Below are 14268 nucleotides of genomic sequence, written 5' to 3'. Positions count from 1 at the left end.
TTAGTATTTGACCCCTCAGTTAATCATGTAATTTAACAGACATCATAATTCAAGTAGTTCTGTTTATATAAAGAGACCCTTGCATGTTTTGTTTAAACTCTTTTTTCCCCAAAACAGTTGCAAAAATTTTAAGAAAAATCAAGTAGTACAAAGAGTAAGTGTTTACAAATCCAAGCATAGTTTGCATTTTCTTTATTGAGAGCTTTATTCTTTTGGATAGAAATAACATTTAATTTTCATTTCATTTATTAAAAATCTTAGCATTGATTTATCTAATTTTCATTAACATACAAAGTTTTAAAAATAAAAGCTAGTCCTCTTTAAATTGCAATGTTAATAGTTATTTAGCAACATCATAAAGTGGTATAGTTAGCTTAAAGATTTTTGTCCAGTTACTAATTTATGTGATTAGAAAAAAAAAAGAAAAAAAGAAACTTAAAGGCCACAATTTCTTCCTTATATTCCAAATACAAGATCTAGTTGGAAGTTACATTCATAACATTAATGTAAGTCTTGCTCCTCAAGAATAGGAACATTAAGCTAGGAATTCTAAAGATTAGACCTTCTTCATTTCTATTTCCAGCTCTTACTAAATCTAATGACAATTCTCCAAATAGGTGGAGATCCAGAATGTATTTTAAAAGTCCCTCAAACAATGAAGGAGCTCAAAGTCCATAATACAAAGAATTTTGCTTAGGATGACACTGAACAAAATAGTATCGTATCAACTACTTCAGGAACATGAAAAAATCATGATTCAGGAAGACAGAGTAAAATATTTTTCATTTCTGTGCATTTCTTAAGCTTTTATATTAGCTATCACTTGGAAGAAGAAACATGTTTTGCTCATGCAGACTCTTTTAGGAAATCAGTACTTTACTGCACAGTAAGCATTTCTAGTTGCGACGAACCATTCTTACAGTCTATACTATTACTATTACTTTCTTAAAGTGGTTTTCTTTAGATATTCTTACCAAATGTTACTTCTCCATTGCCATTCTTGTCAAACAACTGAAAAGCAACAATGAATATTGCATCTGGCGTACACAAAACTGATTCAAATGCCAAAAATTCTTGATAGGAAATCAACCTACAAAGGAAAAATAAAGAAGTTGCAATAATTTCAAAAATTATTTACAATATCAATGATTTCTTGTCCTTGATGCTCTAGAAAACTTTATGATCCAGTTATTAAACAAAATTTCAATATAAAAAATAGACTCTATACTAGAGATGTAAAGAGAGGTATTTGTTACTTTTGAGAAGTTACTTAACCTTTGTATGACTCAGTTTCTTCATCAATAGAAGGACTAAATGCAACCATTTTTCAGATCCTTCAACAACAAAATACAATCAATTCTCAGTGAATATCATCTATTTATTGCCTGGTAATTATAAATTTAAACAGATAGCATTTAAAAGTTAAGATATATATTAAAAAAAAAAAAAAATCTACCAGCATGAAATTTAGAGGCCTGTCAGTATAATATTACTGATTTATATACAAAACTCTACTGAAAAAAAAGACATTTTATTGTAAGAACATACATATAAATATTTTTTCTTAAAACAACCTTTAACATTAGTAAAAAAAAAAAATATGATCAGAAAAAGTTATATTTTAGTATATAGTGTGTGTGTATACACACACACACATATATATTACACTTCAAATATAATATGAACTATAAAGTCATGTATTTGAGAACTTAAATAAATAAATAAAGTAAAAGAATGTTTGGACATTCAGACATGACCAAGGATCTGAGTGCTAAAGGTTGATCACAGGGCTATGAGCTGTGCACGTGAGACAGTCACAATACAGACAAAAGCAGCTCAGGATGCATTAGGAGAGCTGTTTCCAGCAGAGATGAGGAAGCAGGAGTATCACCAGATAGGGCTCTAATGACATCTCTGGAATGCTGCATACAAATCAAGGTCCTTGCGTTGAAAAAGACAAATTCAAACTGGAATGGATACAGACACAGTTTATTAGGATCATAAAGAACTTTTCTGGAGGAACTGAGCTTATTCAGACTAGCAGAAAAAATGTTAAGGGATCCTAATCTATATATAAGAAAAGCTGCAGAAAGATAAACCTCAGGCCAGGAGAAGATAAAGGATAATGCTGGCACAAGAACAAAATAGTATATGGTGGCTGTAAAGATATTTAGAGCAGGCATATACTGTGGCCTCTCCAGAACACTGCAAGCAAAAGCCTAATGTTCTAACAGCAAAGCTTAAGTGGTTTATTAAAGCCCCTGTGTGATTTCATCCTTATAAAAACAGGGGACTTAACTTGATGACTTAGAAGATTCCATCCAGAACCAAGTTCTCTAGCTCAGTTTATAGAAATGAGTGATGGGGTATCTATTTTAACATCAAGTAAAATATTAATGGCAATAAGAATTTTAATTAGATTTCTAAAATTAAGAGTGAACTAAAAAAAAAAATACTATTTCAATAGACGCTGTTAACACACAGAATATCTCTGTGGATGGTAATTTTCTCAGAAAACGTACATATTAATCTGAATTTATAAAATGCAATTGTTTAGTACTCTTCATAAGAGACCATTAGCTCATAATGGTTATTTCACACATATATTGCTTACTGCTGAGGACCTACGTAAAAATTTCTTTCTCTATAGGAAAAAACATATCAAACCACACTATTCACTAGTTCATCTAGTCTTTCTTTGTCAAAGTATATGCAAAGTAGAATCAAGATACTTAAACAAGGTCCCATATTTTAACATTCTTGCTGAAGCTGAATCATAAGACGTGATATATGCTTTATAACAAAAAACAGAAAGAAGTAATGATTTTGCAGAAGTTAAGATAAGGTAGATATGAAATTAAGATATTAATTTGTCACATTTTAGCCATAAAATCAAAGATGTGAGAATGGTTATCCAGATGCCAACTCAATTTCATCCAAAGGATGATCTTAACAAATAAGGTTTTAGCATTAGCATTTAGCAACAGAACATCCTTTAAAATAATTGTAAATACTATCATTTCAAAATATACCTCACATACAAGTGTAAACCTGATATACAAAATAATTCCTAATCAGGAAGCTTTATAACTGACAGAATCAGGAGACAATCCCTGTAGAATGCATAGGCAAAAGCCTGAACCTGAAAGAAGCCGTCTTCACAAGTCCCCCATTAACAGGGCCTACAGCAAAAGGAGAGAAATACATTCAATTTCCTTCCCATATGCTCAACTTGCAGATTCCTAAGAGCAGGGATATCCCCCGTGATCCTCCATTATCAGGGCGGAGATAACAGGAGCTAGATAAAATGAGATAATGGAGGGTCCCATCCAATTGAGCTCGCTGCATTACGGAGTCTGTAACAATACCAAAACACTCACCTTTCATTTTACCTGTAACACTCCAACACTTTTTTAAATGTTCTTTTCTCTTATTTCTTCTCTACTCTTACAGCTTATTTTGCATGGTTTTGAAGAGTATGTTTATAATAGTACAGCTCTGCAGTTTTTTTTCCACAACACTGCTTTAAGAATTAATGTACAGTACTGTTGTGACACTATTCTGTGAAACCTCAGGTCTTTCTTCAGGACCTAGCTTAAGAACACACTTCCAAATTCTAAAAACCATCTTGTGATGAGCAGAGTAGCCAGAAATAAGCAATTTAAATGAAGAATTTAGAATGACCACTGTTAAGTTTTGAAAGTTTGAAGGGAGGAAAAAGTCTTTGATTTTAAAACTACAATACCTACTAATCTCAAATTAGGTTGTGTAATTGGTTAGCTGGTTTTGGCACACATGTACAAGTACTTTATTCAGAGAGGATAGGTACCCTAATCCTAATTTTGAAAATAGTGCCTGAAGTCTGATGACATAGGAATGCTTTGAGTGTTTTACTTACAGTATCAGTCAAATTCCACTGTATTAAATGGATATCAGATAAAGCAATTTAGGCCAAATTCTAATTTAGATCTCATCATATTAACTTCTGAGAACATTTGTATTTGTAATAGTGAGGAAATAACACTTTGAAAGTGAAGAATCATCGTTTATAAGAACCACCTTATAGAACTCCACCAAAGCAACTTAGTCTTGTACTCCAGTAATAGGAGAATGCAATAGTATTCTGGAAAAGTTACATAACTATCAAAGTATGGACAGAAAAAGTAATTAAAAAAAACATGCCTACAGAGATCCATTTCCCAAATATGCTTTTTTTCTAAAGGTGCCAAACTTAAATCTATGTGAAGTCAACAAGAATTAACAAAGAAAAGTTGCCAAGAATACTTTGAGCATTTATTTGAGGGGTAAGTGAGCCTAACAGAAAATGGTAGAAGATACAATTAAAATTTCTTAACAGAACCCGGAGATACTCAATGACTTGCTGTGGACTTCGGGCTATCATTTAATTTACAAATGTCTGTATTAAAATGGAACAATGATAACTCCTTGAGCTTTAGAAAATAACTTTAAGTCCTTGGAAAGATGTAATGTGTTACTAGAATTTGATTGAAGACTAAAGTAATTATTCATGCTATAGATTAAACTCTCTGTATAAATAATATAGCTATCAGAGTCTGGATTTTGATATATTGCAGCTCACTATAAAGTCTAGGAAGAATAAGCTTCTAGATATAAATAAATAAACCAAAGATGATTATTGGGGCATAATAAATTGTTCATATGAAATACTGATTAGAGATAAACATAGATTAAAACGCTTAAGAAAATACATTTCAGACAAGTATCAACAGGTACTCAGACAGACAAACATTTTGTACTGCAGATTGTATGGTAATAGTTGCCCATTATTTCATTGTTCCCATACAGTAGTAGATCAAGTGCACTTACCCATAATCGATTACCTCGCTTTGAACAACATTACCCAGATTAAAAAACAAAACAAACAAAAAAAACTTATATTCACAGAGAAAGCAACAAAAAGGTGACGCCTCAGTGTCAACTTCTGTTGAAAGCAATAAAACAAATTATTGATTTCTTATTAAGAAAGGTCCTTTTATAAAACATTTTTTGAAGAAATGCCCACTTTAAAACGTAACTAACAGCTTTCAGAAGACAAGATATTCAACATGTTGGTTTACTAGTCATCAATTAGACTTATTTCAACAGATACATACAGAATAGCGTTTTCAGTCTTTAACAATATAGTAAACTACAGCTATGTGTCACAAACAGCAAGACAGTTTATTTGGAATTATCAAATTTATGTATATATATCAAACGTATTACCAAAATGCTGCAACTTTGTTTTTTAAAGAGCCATCATGTAACATTACAATAAACAGGAGATCCTGTATTTGCTATTTAATATAAAATGTATACAACATATGTAATTTTATTTGTGAAGTGCAGATACTGTGCAAACTGCTCAGGAGACTATGCAAGCTAATAAAATCTTCTAAAACAGAACAATAAAGGGAAACAAAAACATTCACGTGATGTCAAACGTCAGATTTAGACTCACAAAACCTAGGAAGTTAAGAGACTTTCAATTTAAAATAAATTACATCTATCTATTAAAAAATGTATTGCATCCTATTTTAATAGCAACCTTCTATCTCTACAAAATACCCACTCCCCTCTGTATTCTTGACCTGTGCTCTTATACATCTTAACCTTTCCACTTTACTTTAACAACATCCACACTTTCTGCTACAATCCAAGGCTGAAGCTGGAAGCCTACATACAGCAAAGAGAAAAGAAAAGTAGGGAAAGCTCCTTTGAAGATGAGTTGGTTAAAGGGTATAATCTCAGCAGAGTGGACGTTTTGTAAATTTGTTTCAGAGAGCCATCTAAAACCAAATAATACTGTCCATAATCAGTGCTGGAAAAGCATTACATGGTGTGACCTTATCTTGATTAGACAAACACTTTCTTCCTTCATATCATCATTAGTATCTCTCTTTCTTAATATACAGCACTTTTTAACAGTCCTCAGTGGTTTGATCTGTATTGCATACTACAGGAATAAGACAGCTTTTCCATATTTCCATGCTCAATTACAGATACTAAAGACTCTACAGAGTCTATAATTGTGGACCTAAGTATACAAAAAAGAACTTTTTCAGGGCAATTATACTATATTAAAGTTATTTGCAGTTCAATCTACTTTGCATTTATAGTAATTGTCAAAACTCCTTTAAAACAAATCTTAATTTAAAAAATACTTTAAACACTCACTGTTATATATTTTTCCAGCTTCCAAAAGTATAGTTTATTGTACTTGAGAAAAATCTCATTACTCAAATAAGCTTAAAGCATAATCAAATCAGCAATATATTTTAGAAAATGAAATTATCAGAGAAACTCACTCATTTACCAATATATTACATGCTTCTAATGGAAAGCAAAATTCTCACCCATCCTTTGTTTGATCTGCCACTCCGGCCAACAGCTGTACTGTTTTAGGATTATAACGTGGATCTGTATACAGCCCTAGGTATTTTTGCACAAAATCTTCCGGGGTCATGTAATGCTCACCATCTTTCTCAACACTGGCGTACTACAGTCAAAAAAAAAAAAAAAAAAAAAAAAGCCATTTAGATACTAATTATCAGTGATTACCAAAATATTATCTTTACTGAAGATCACTTGAAATTGTGGACAACTGTCTGCAAGTAACTGCTCTGAAATTAAAGGGTTTGGTTAAACTAATAGTGCTACTATACTAGTTGCTTACCATCAACAATCAGGTTATCCCTGTAGAATAGATGTGTTCATATAATGACCAGTATCTTCTAATAAAAAGACAATTATGTATTTTCAGAAACTGTCAATTATTTGCATAAATTTATAAAAATTACAGCTGTGCTGTAGCTTTCCATTTGCAGCTACACTGTAAAAACCATGGCACATAAATAATATTTTTCAAATTGTAATTACAAGAGTGAGCAGGAACAATTATTCAAAATACGTTTGCTACTAGAAACTGTAAGAATGTTTTTGTTTTCTCTTTTTGTGAGAAATGATCTTTCAGATTTCTTTTTGTTCTGAAACTAATGGTTTTGGCATTTCTCATTTAAGTAAAAAATTCACACATACAAAAGGATTTGGGTCAATTGAAATGCTTTGATTTTAGTTTGAGTTTTGATTTGATTTTAAGTTTGAGTTTTATTAACAACAAAATAAATTTTCACATCTAAGTCACCAGCAAATTTTAGAAATACTGAGTAATTTAAATGATATTAATACAACCCATTAAAAATAAAACAACCAAGTACATCTTTATTACTTCTACACCAAGACAAATGTCTATATAAGTATTCTAAATAATTACTTTTCTGTTTCAAAACACTAGGAACTGGCTCTTAAAAAATCCTATCTGTAGGGCAACTTTCAATTTAAAGTGAACATTTTAGCATAAACACCGTACCCCCAACTATCCAGTTAGGCTGAACAATATTAGTCTTGAACTAGGATCATGGGGTGGCAGGAGTAGAAAGTATCACCCGTTCCTTTTACAAATCAAGCCTATTACTGAGCTATCAGAACAAGATGCCATTCAGCCATACCTGTAGATAAACAGTACCATCATCCCTCTTGTTATGTGCTTGGGTACAGAAACAATTGATGACTTACTTTCTTGCTTTCTGTAGTCATCACTGAATGTCAAGTAGCATTCGATATTTGAAGTCATCATCATGTACAAAAATGAATATAGGGAAAATGTATTATGGAAGTTCATACCCTTCAGATCTTGCTTCAAGATGGCAGTATAGTTGCATAAAAATGGTATTGTATTTATTTATGATGTGACAATGACCTCAGAAATAAAATCTAAGTTTTCTGATTGCAAAGTTAAACTATGTTTGCACTCTGGAATATAGGAAAAATCTCAAAAGATTTCTAGTTCACTGAACTACTGTGAGACAACCCAGTTTGACGATTGAGTTTGTTTCTCAGCATTTTCGCTCTAGAAGCCTGTAAGCAAGCTTATTTAATATTTTTAAAGTTCATCTGTTGTGTTCACTGTCTACTGTACAGGCTACTTGTTCACACAATGAATTAGATGCAAATCTTCAAACATTTATGTAGACCTGTGTTCCTTCTGTGAAAGAGAAGTTATACAACTTCACATCCATTCCTTTAGAATTTTGATTTGTAAAAAAAGTAATGATTTTAATTCATTTGTAAAAATGTAATTCACCTTTCTAGGTTCTAATCGTTAAAAGACGATTACACAAGAGTTCTCCGCATAAAAAAAAAATAAATAAAAGCAATGCCCCCCCTCCCCCCCCAGCCCAAGAGCCTATAGTGCAAACTTCAATTAGTGGCCTTATCTGTAATTTGTAACTCTTCCATTATATATTGCAGTATCTTGATTCAGTTGACACAGCTTTATGTGAAAGAGTAACAAAATGGGCACTTATTCTGCCAAGGACCCACAAGAATTAGAATGTTAATAATAACATCTAAACACAAGACCTCTTAACATTTAAAACTCCGTTAAGATAAAGGGGGTCATTCACGTGTCTCATGCTTGTTTCAGCTGAATGCAACCCAACAAATTCAGTCAGGATGCAGTTTCAGCATATAGGAGCTTGCCTCAGTATCAATACCTGCTTAAGAAGCTTCTGCCTTAGCCTCCATCTCTTTCACCATACCAGCCCCTCACATCTCATTGTCTTTCCCTCTTCCCTCTTACAGCTGTGCGGATGGCTGCATGCACGTTTACGTTGTAAAGCAGATTAGTGAACCAACCAAAAATTAAAACAGGTGATTTCCACAAAAAGAGGAACACACAGAAGTGGGCAGGAAATCTTAAAGTCAGCACGCAACAATATAATGAAACTGTGACTTCAGGTATCACTCAGTCAATTTGTAAAGGTCCCCTTTTCAATCATATACACAAGTGACTAAGAAACGCATTATGAAGCACAGTTCTGCTGCAACACATGCAATCCAAAGCAAGTTTTATATGTGAAGGATTACAGGACATGCAGAATATTGAACATATCCTAAAAAAATAACAGAATTCAATTGCATGACAGTTGAGCGCCTATCAAAGACAGTCAAAATCTAAATGTCATCGTCTTATTTCTTCAGGCACCAACTTATCTGAGCTTATTATAAAAAGTGACTTGTTTTACAACAAAAACTTCAGAGGAGGAGTTTTTTTATTTTTTTTTAAGACAAGAATAATTAACTGACAGATACATTCAGCTCCATATGAGAAGGTCATGATAGTTTGACAAAGTTGGCAATGTGCCAATAAATTATGGACTGACAAAGCAGCTAGGCTATCCCCTTACAAAATCTATCCTCAAATGACCTTTTCACCATGCAAAGTAAGTCAAGAAGCTTTTAGCACATAACAGGCAATTGTTAATTATACTTTAAATTGCATATAAAATAAAACACATCTATTAAATCTATATTTTCCTCAATCTCGACTTATGTTACTTTATAATAAAAAAATACTATTATACATGCACAGACTGTCTCAGGTAAGCATTTGATGAATTTGCATATGATTTTTTTTTTAAAAGATCATCACATAACATAAACACACAAAACTATACTGCATTTGCACCATATCAAGTTAGGTATCATCATGCTTCCAGAAGTGATGCTCTCTTTGAAAATCTGGTTAGTTTTCAGTTTAAAAGTATTTTCTATCCCAATGTTTTATCTGGACAGAGGAGAAAAGTTCCAAAACAAAAGACCACCTACTGGAATTCTTAACTTTTTTTCTTTCTTAGTCTTACTAAGTTATAAGCAAGAGATTCAGGACACTAAGTGAAAAATTGAAGCTTCCTTTATTAAAATTGGAAAATGTTTGTGTGTTTCTTTTTCCACCTTGCTGGATCAGGTTTCATCTGCATTCAGCAGACAGGGAATAATTCAGCTATACTTCCCCATGGTTGACTGTATCCTGCCTAAGAAAAAAGAATGGGGGCTCACTAAGAAATCTGATAATTGTTGTTCTATGAAAGCCTTTATCCTTCAGTGAGTTTCTATTTTGTTCCTTCATGGTCGCCGCTGAAGTCAGTGGTTAGCAAACTCTTGCTGTGACCACAATAAGTTCCTAATGCCTGCAGTTCTGATGATTAAAAGTGAAAGAAGACCTGAGAGGTAACTTATTTGATGGTGTGCACACATAAAATCTCAATGCCTGCATTTCATATTTACTGGATTACATAGAAATAATAGCACAACATCTTTTCACACCACTTAAATTTAAGATTTTTAATTGTTTAAAATAAAAAACAATTATAGGAAACTTCAGAAATTTTAAGAGAAGGGTAAGTGCTAAGCATCCACTGAGATGCAAGTTAAACTGGATGGACGGAGGAGTTGACGTATCGTATTAGGGGGTACATATGAATAGAAGGAAATCTAAATACACTCTGTATGTGCAAGATGGATGACGAAGAGGCCTAGAGCGCACATCTTCCCTTCTGTCTATTTCCAAGGGAAGCCAAATTTAGGAAGGAATGCACGACCTTTAGCTGAAGCACACAGAACAGGCTTGCACCCTCAGCAAGGAGCACAGCATATCTGACCCATGATGTGTGCAACACTAACAATATTTCATAACAAGACTCTCTGCAACTTAGTCTTGGAAAGAATAGGTTCTCTTTTGATTTTTTTTTAATGTTTGTAACTAAATTTATTTGCTACATATCAAAGCAAGAACATGATTTCAAACTTTACAAGAATCAAATATAATCCAAAACAAATATAAAGTCTCTTTCTATGCTGGACATGTCTGTACTGTTTGTGGGTTTTTTTTATTGCAAATCTCAGATATCCAAGGAAAAACAGGAGAGCTTTTGTATTTTTGATTCCTCAGAGCACAAAACAATCCACCGTATTTAGCATGTTTGTTTGAAAATAACAAGATGGACAGGAAAAAAATCAAAACCTTTTTTTAAAAATAGTAAATTGTTTGTTTTTTCGGTCTATATGCATGTTGTTATTCAGACAATTTAAAGATTCAGTTGCACAGCATTCTTCCTCTCCACTTTTTCCTGTATGGTCAAAACCAAGGGTTTCAAATAATTTACTTATTTCCAGAAGCAAACACTTCTACTGCAATATACACCAGAAGTCAAGAATCATACAAACTCCACATTTCCAAGTTGAGCAGAATATTTTGACATTACATTTCACTTTTTGCCACCAAACAGAAAGGAGTGCAAGTGCCTTACAAATTAGTTGGAGAAGTGCTGTGTGACATTCCAGAATCACATTGATAGTAAATGTTTTTCATATTTTAATGTTGCTTATTTGACAAGAAATCTCTATTGTATTCCTTATATAAAAGCTAAATGCCACATCAGTGATAAATGAATTTATGAAGGAAAGAATTTTATTAGAAATTAAAAGCTAGACTTTCATGGTTTGCTTCAACATTCTAAGTTTCAGCACTCAAGCAACATTACCAGAATAATCCATTATGCAAAAAAGATAAGTTATATCTCAATCATGTATTTTTTTTTTTCTTTCTCAGGCAAAAAGATTTGTCTACTGATCACATGTGGAAACTGTTAAATAATAAGTTAAGACCAAAAGTTACCTGTCAAAGATGGCACAATAGATTTTCCCATGTACAATATTAGCCCTAAAACTTAATTTTAATTTCTTTCCTTTCCCACAGAGTAAAACTTCTTGAATACACTGTGTAATACTCAACTTAAAGGGAAAGAAAAAACAGTATTTTATTGGTTTTGGAAATATCAGTGGTCCAATTATGAACCTAAAACCAGTTCTAGTTCTTATTCCATCAGCATGTTAAAAATCTTATCAAATTTTGAGGATCAATTGGGTTTTCCTTTTAGAAAGTCCTTCCCTATAGCTAAGGAGAGTAGAGAAAACTTCATGCTGTTTATATACATTAATTCTAATGCCCTACCAGAGATAATATTTGTATTACTCTGCTTATATAATGAAACTCATCAACCTTAATAAATTAATTATAAGTTCTAAAAACATTGCTAGTAGTCCATCCATTTATAAGAGCATCACATAAAAATCCCCAAAAGAGAATATATAGCCATGTAAGAAGAATTTTTAGAACCTTGCAAAAGGATATTTAAAAAATAACACTACTTAGGTATGGTTATAATTACTTGCTTCATAGGAAATTAGAAAATATTTCAGAAATTTATTTCAGATTATAATTTGAAAATGTTTAATGCCAATTTGTGTCAGGAACAGCTCCTCCTCAGTGCCAGAAGGCCCTTTCAACATCCCATGTATGCAAAATGAACTTTCAACAGTACCACAAGCACAACACAGGCATGATGCTGTGACACACTGCTGAAAAGAAAAGGCAAAGAAAAAAGTCTGTCAATCAAACAACATAAGACAGATCTGTTTACCTGCAAAAAAATATTTCGCAGTTCAGCAGGATCAGCTCTCTTAGTTGATTGCACCTGTGAACAGAAGTAAGTTAATGCTTCACTAGCTGAGCTACTGACAGAGTTCAGAAGAAAAATGCAATCTGCACTGATAAGGGTAATAAATATCACTTCTCTTATCTAACCGATAAGGAGAATCTCAAACATCAGACCCTTTGCTTTTATTGCTCGGCTCTAAAATAACACAAGCACCGATGATAGCTGTCAAACCGGCGGGACACGGCCAGCCGCGGAGCCCCGCGCCCGCGGCCCCGCAGCGACCGTTACCGCCCGCGCGCACCGGCCAACGGCCGCCCCGCGCCCGCGGCCCCGCAGCGACCGTTACCGCCCGCGCCCCGCGCCCGCACCGCCTCAGAGGGCGGAGGCAGGGCAGGCTGCGCGGCCCCTTCACGGGGCGCCCCGCCATCGCCGCCCCCGCCCGCCTTCTCCTTGCCCCGCGGGGCTCCCTCCCGCCGCCCGCCTCCCCTCGGCCAGCCACGCGGGCCGGCGGAGCGGCCGCCCGCCTCCTTATGCGACAAGCGACAGAGGGGGAGAGTCACCTTGACCGCCATGCTGCGCCCAGCGAGAAGGAGGCGGAGCCGCCCGGCGCTACCCACCCGCCGCGCCGCCGCACCAGGCGCCGCGCCCGCGCTAATGAGCGCCCGGCCCCGCCCGGCGCGGCGAGCTCTCCGCGCACGGCTCCCCGCAGCGGCCGCGCGGCCACCTGCCCGCGCGGCGTGCCGCGCTCCCCCCGAAACCGAGGTGACAGCGGCGCAGCTGCCGCCCTCCCTGGGGCTGCTGGTTCTTGGTCCGCCCCCCCGGGGCGCGCCTGTAGCTGCAACAGTACCGTGCAAAACAGAAATTCCTAAAACGCTGCTGAAACGCGTTCCTGGGTGCAGCCATTCCCTTGAAGGCCAGGAACGCGATACCTGTTGACTGCGAGCGTCGAAACTTCACAAACCAGTATTCGGGCAGCATTGATGCTGAAGGGGTGGCAGCCCCGTATTTAAACAAAGAAACAGAGGCACGAAGTATTCAGTTCTGGCCAGCCTCTGACAAACTCTCATACCTTAAACAGTGGGACACGTTGACTCGCTTTGTACCTCAATATGAAAAGCATGCAGGCTACATCGTCAGGAAAGGAGGCACTTATATTTCTTTGGACAGTTCAATCACAATAAATGCTTGGAAAACCTGAATTAAAAAATAATGTACGTTTTGTCATGCTATACTATAACTTCAAGAGCCCAGCAAGATCTCTTCTGTTACATGTCACTGGAAAGCATAAAAATGACTACTTCTGTACCCCAAAGAACACAGTGGGATCTAAAACTACAATAAATAGTAGTTGGGAAATTATAATCGTTGTTACAAAGTAATAAGACTCACATCTGTAAGTTTAAAACAATTAATTTACTCTAGAAAGTAGAATTGATTTTTTTGGCTACAGGTCAACAAAAACTTCCTGTAGGTAACTTGCAGTTCACATACTATATATATACACCCCCATGCCAGCTGACAACAGAAATAATTCAGCTAAAAAAACAGGCTATTTGGATATTAGACCTATAAACTGACTTGTTCAGCAAGTTAATAGGTGTGCTACTTGAAGAGTAACATTGTGTATCAGCAAACATATCCTAAAATAAAATTGTAGAAATTTTACATGGTACCTCATCAGTGGCTGTAACAAGTATTCCAGCATGTGGCTTTCCTTGCTACTAATGGTAAAGCTGAATATTTTTCCTTAGTTTAGGTAAAATGTATCAGTGGCATTGAGCCACGTAGCCTATATAAGAAGAAAAAAAAAAGGTAGAAGAGAATTATCTACTACTTCCAAAGCTGGAATGGAAAATTTTATATATTTTAAAGTCATCTTCACAAAGGATTAATTTTAACATTCTAT

At 35.0% G+C, this 14268-nt stretch overlaps 1 protein-coding gene across 6 annotated transcripts in view; it reads right to left on the bottom strand.

The window, feature by feature from the left end:
• The window catches only part of SLC25A12 (solute carrier family 25 member 12), a 54658-nt gene that overhangs the window by 39882 nt on the left and 508 nt on the right, over window positions 1-14268 (bottom strand). For 2 of the 6 annotated variants that reach the window (XM_067299066.1, XM_067299067.1), the window contains exons 2-5: window positions 13432-13556; window positions 12345-12398; window positions 6378-6520; window positions 975-1090 (exon numbers count right to left, since the gene is read on the bottom strand). In XM_067299066.1, coding sequence (XP_067155167.1) covers window positions 975-1090; window positions 6378-6520; window positions 12345-12398; window positions 13432-13482 — 364 coding nt within the window. In that variant the 5' untranslated portion in view covers window positions 13483-13556. Of the gene's footprint in view, window positions 1-974; window positions 1091-6377; window positions 6521-12344; window positions 12399-12922; window positions 12953-13291; window positions 13343-13431; window positions 13557-14035; window positions 14152-14268 lie in introns of those variants that run through there. The other 4 variants (XM_067299065.1, XM_067299070.1, XM_067299069.1 and 1 more) reach the window with 4 other exon arrangements.

The sequence above is a fragment of the Apteryx mantelli genome, chromosome 6 (genome assembly GCF_036417845.1).
Source record: "Apteryx mantelli isolate bAptMan1 chromosome 6, bAptMan1.hap1, whole genome shotgun sequence".
Taxonomy (NCBI): domain Eukaryota; kingdom Metazoa; phylum Chordata; class Aves; order Apterygiformes; family Apterygidae; genus Apteryx; species Apteryx mantelli.
Note: the sequence above shows the minus strand (reverse complement) of the source record. Positions and strands in the feature narration are given on the sequence as shown.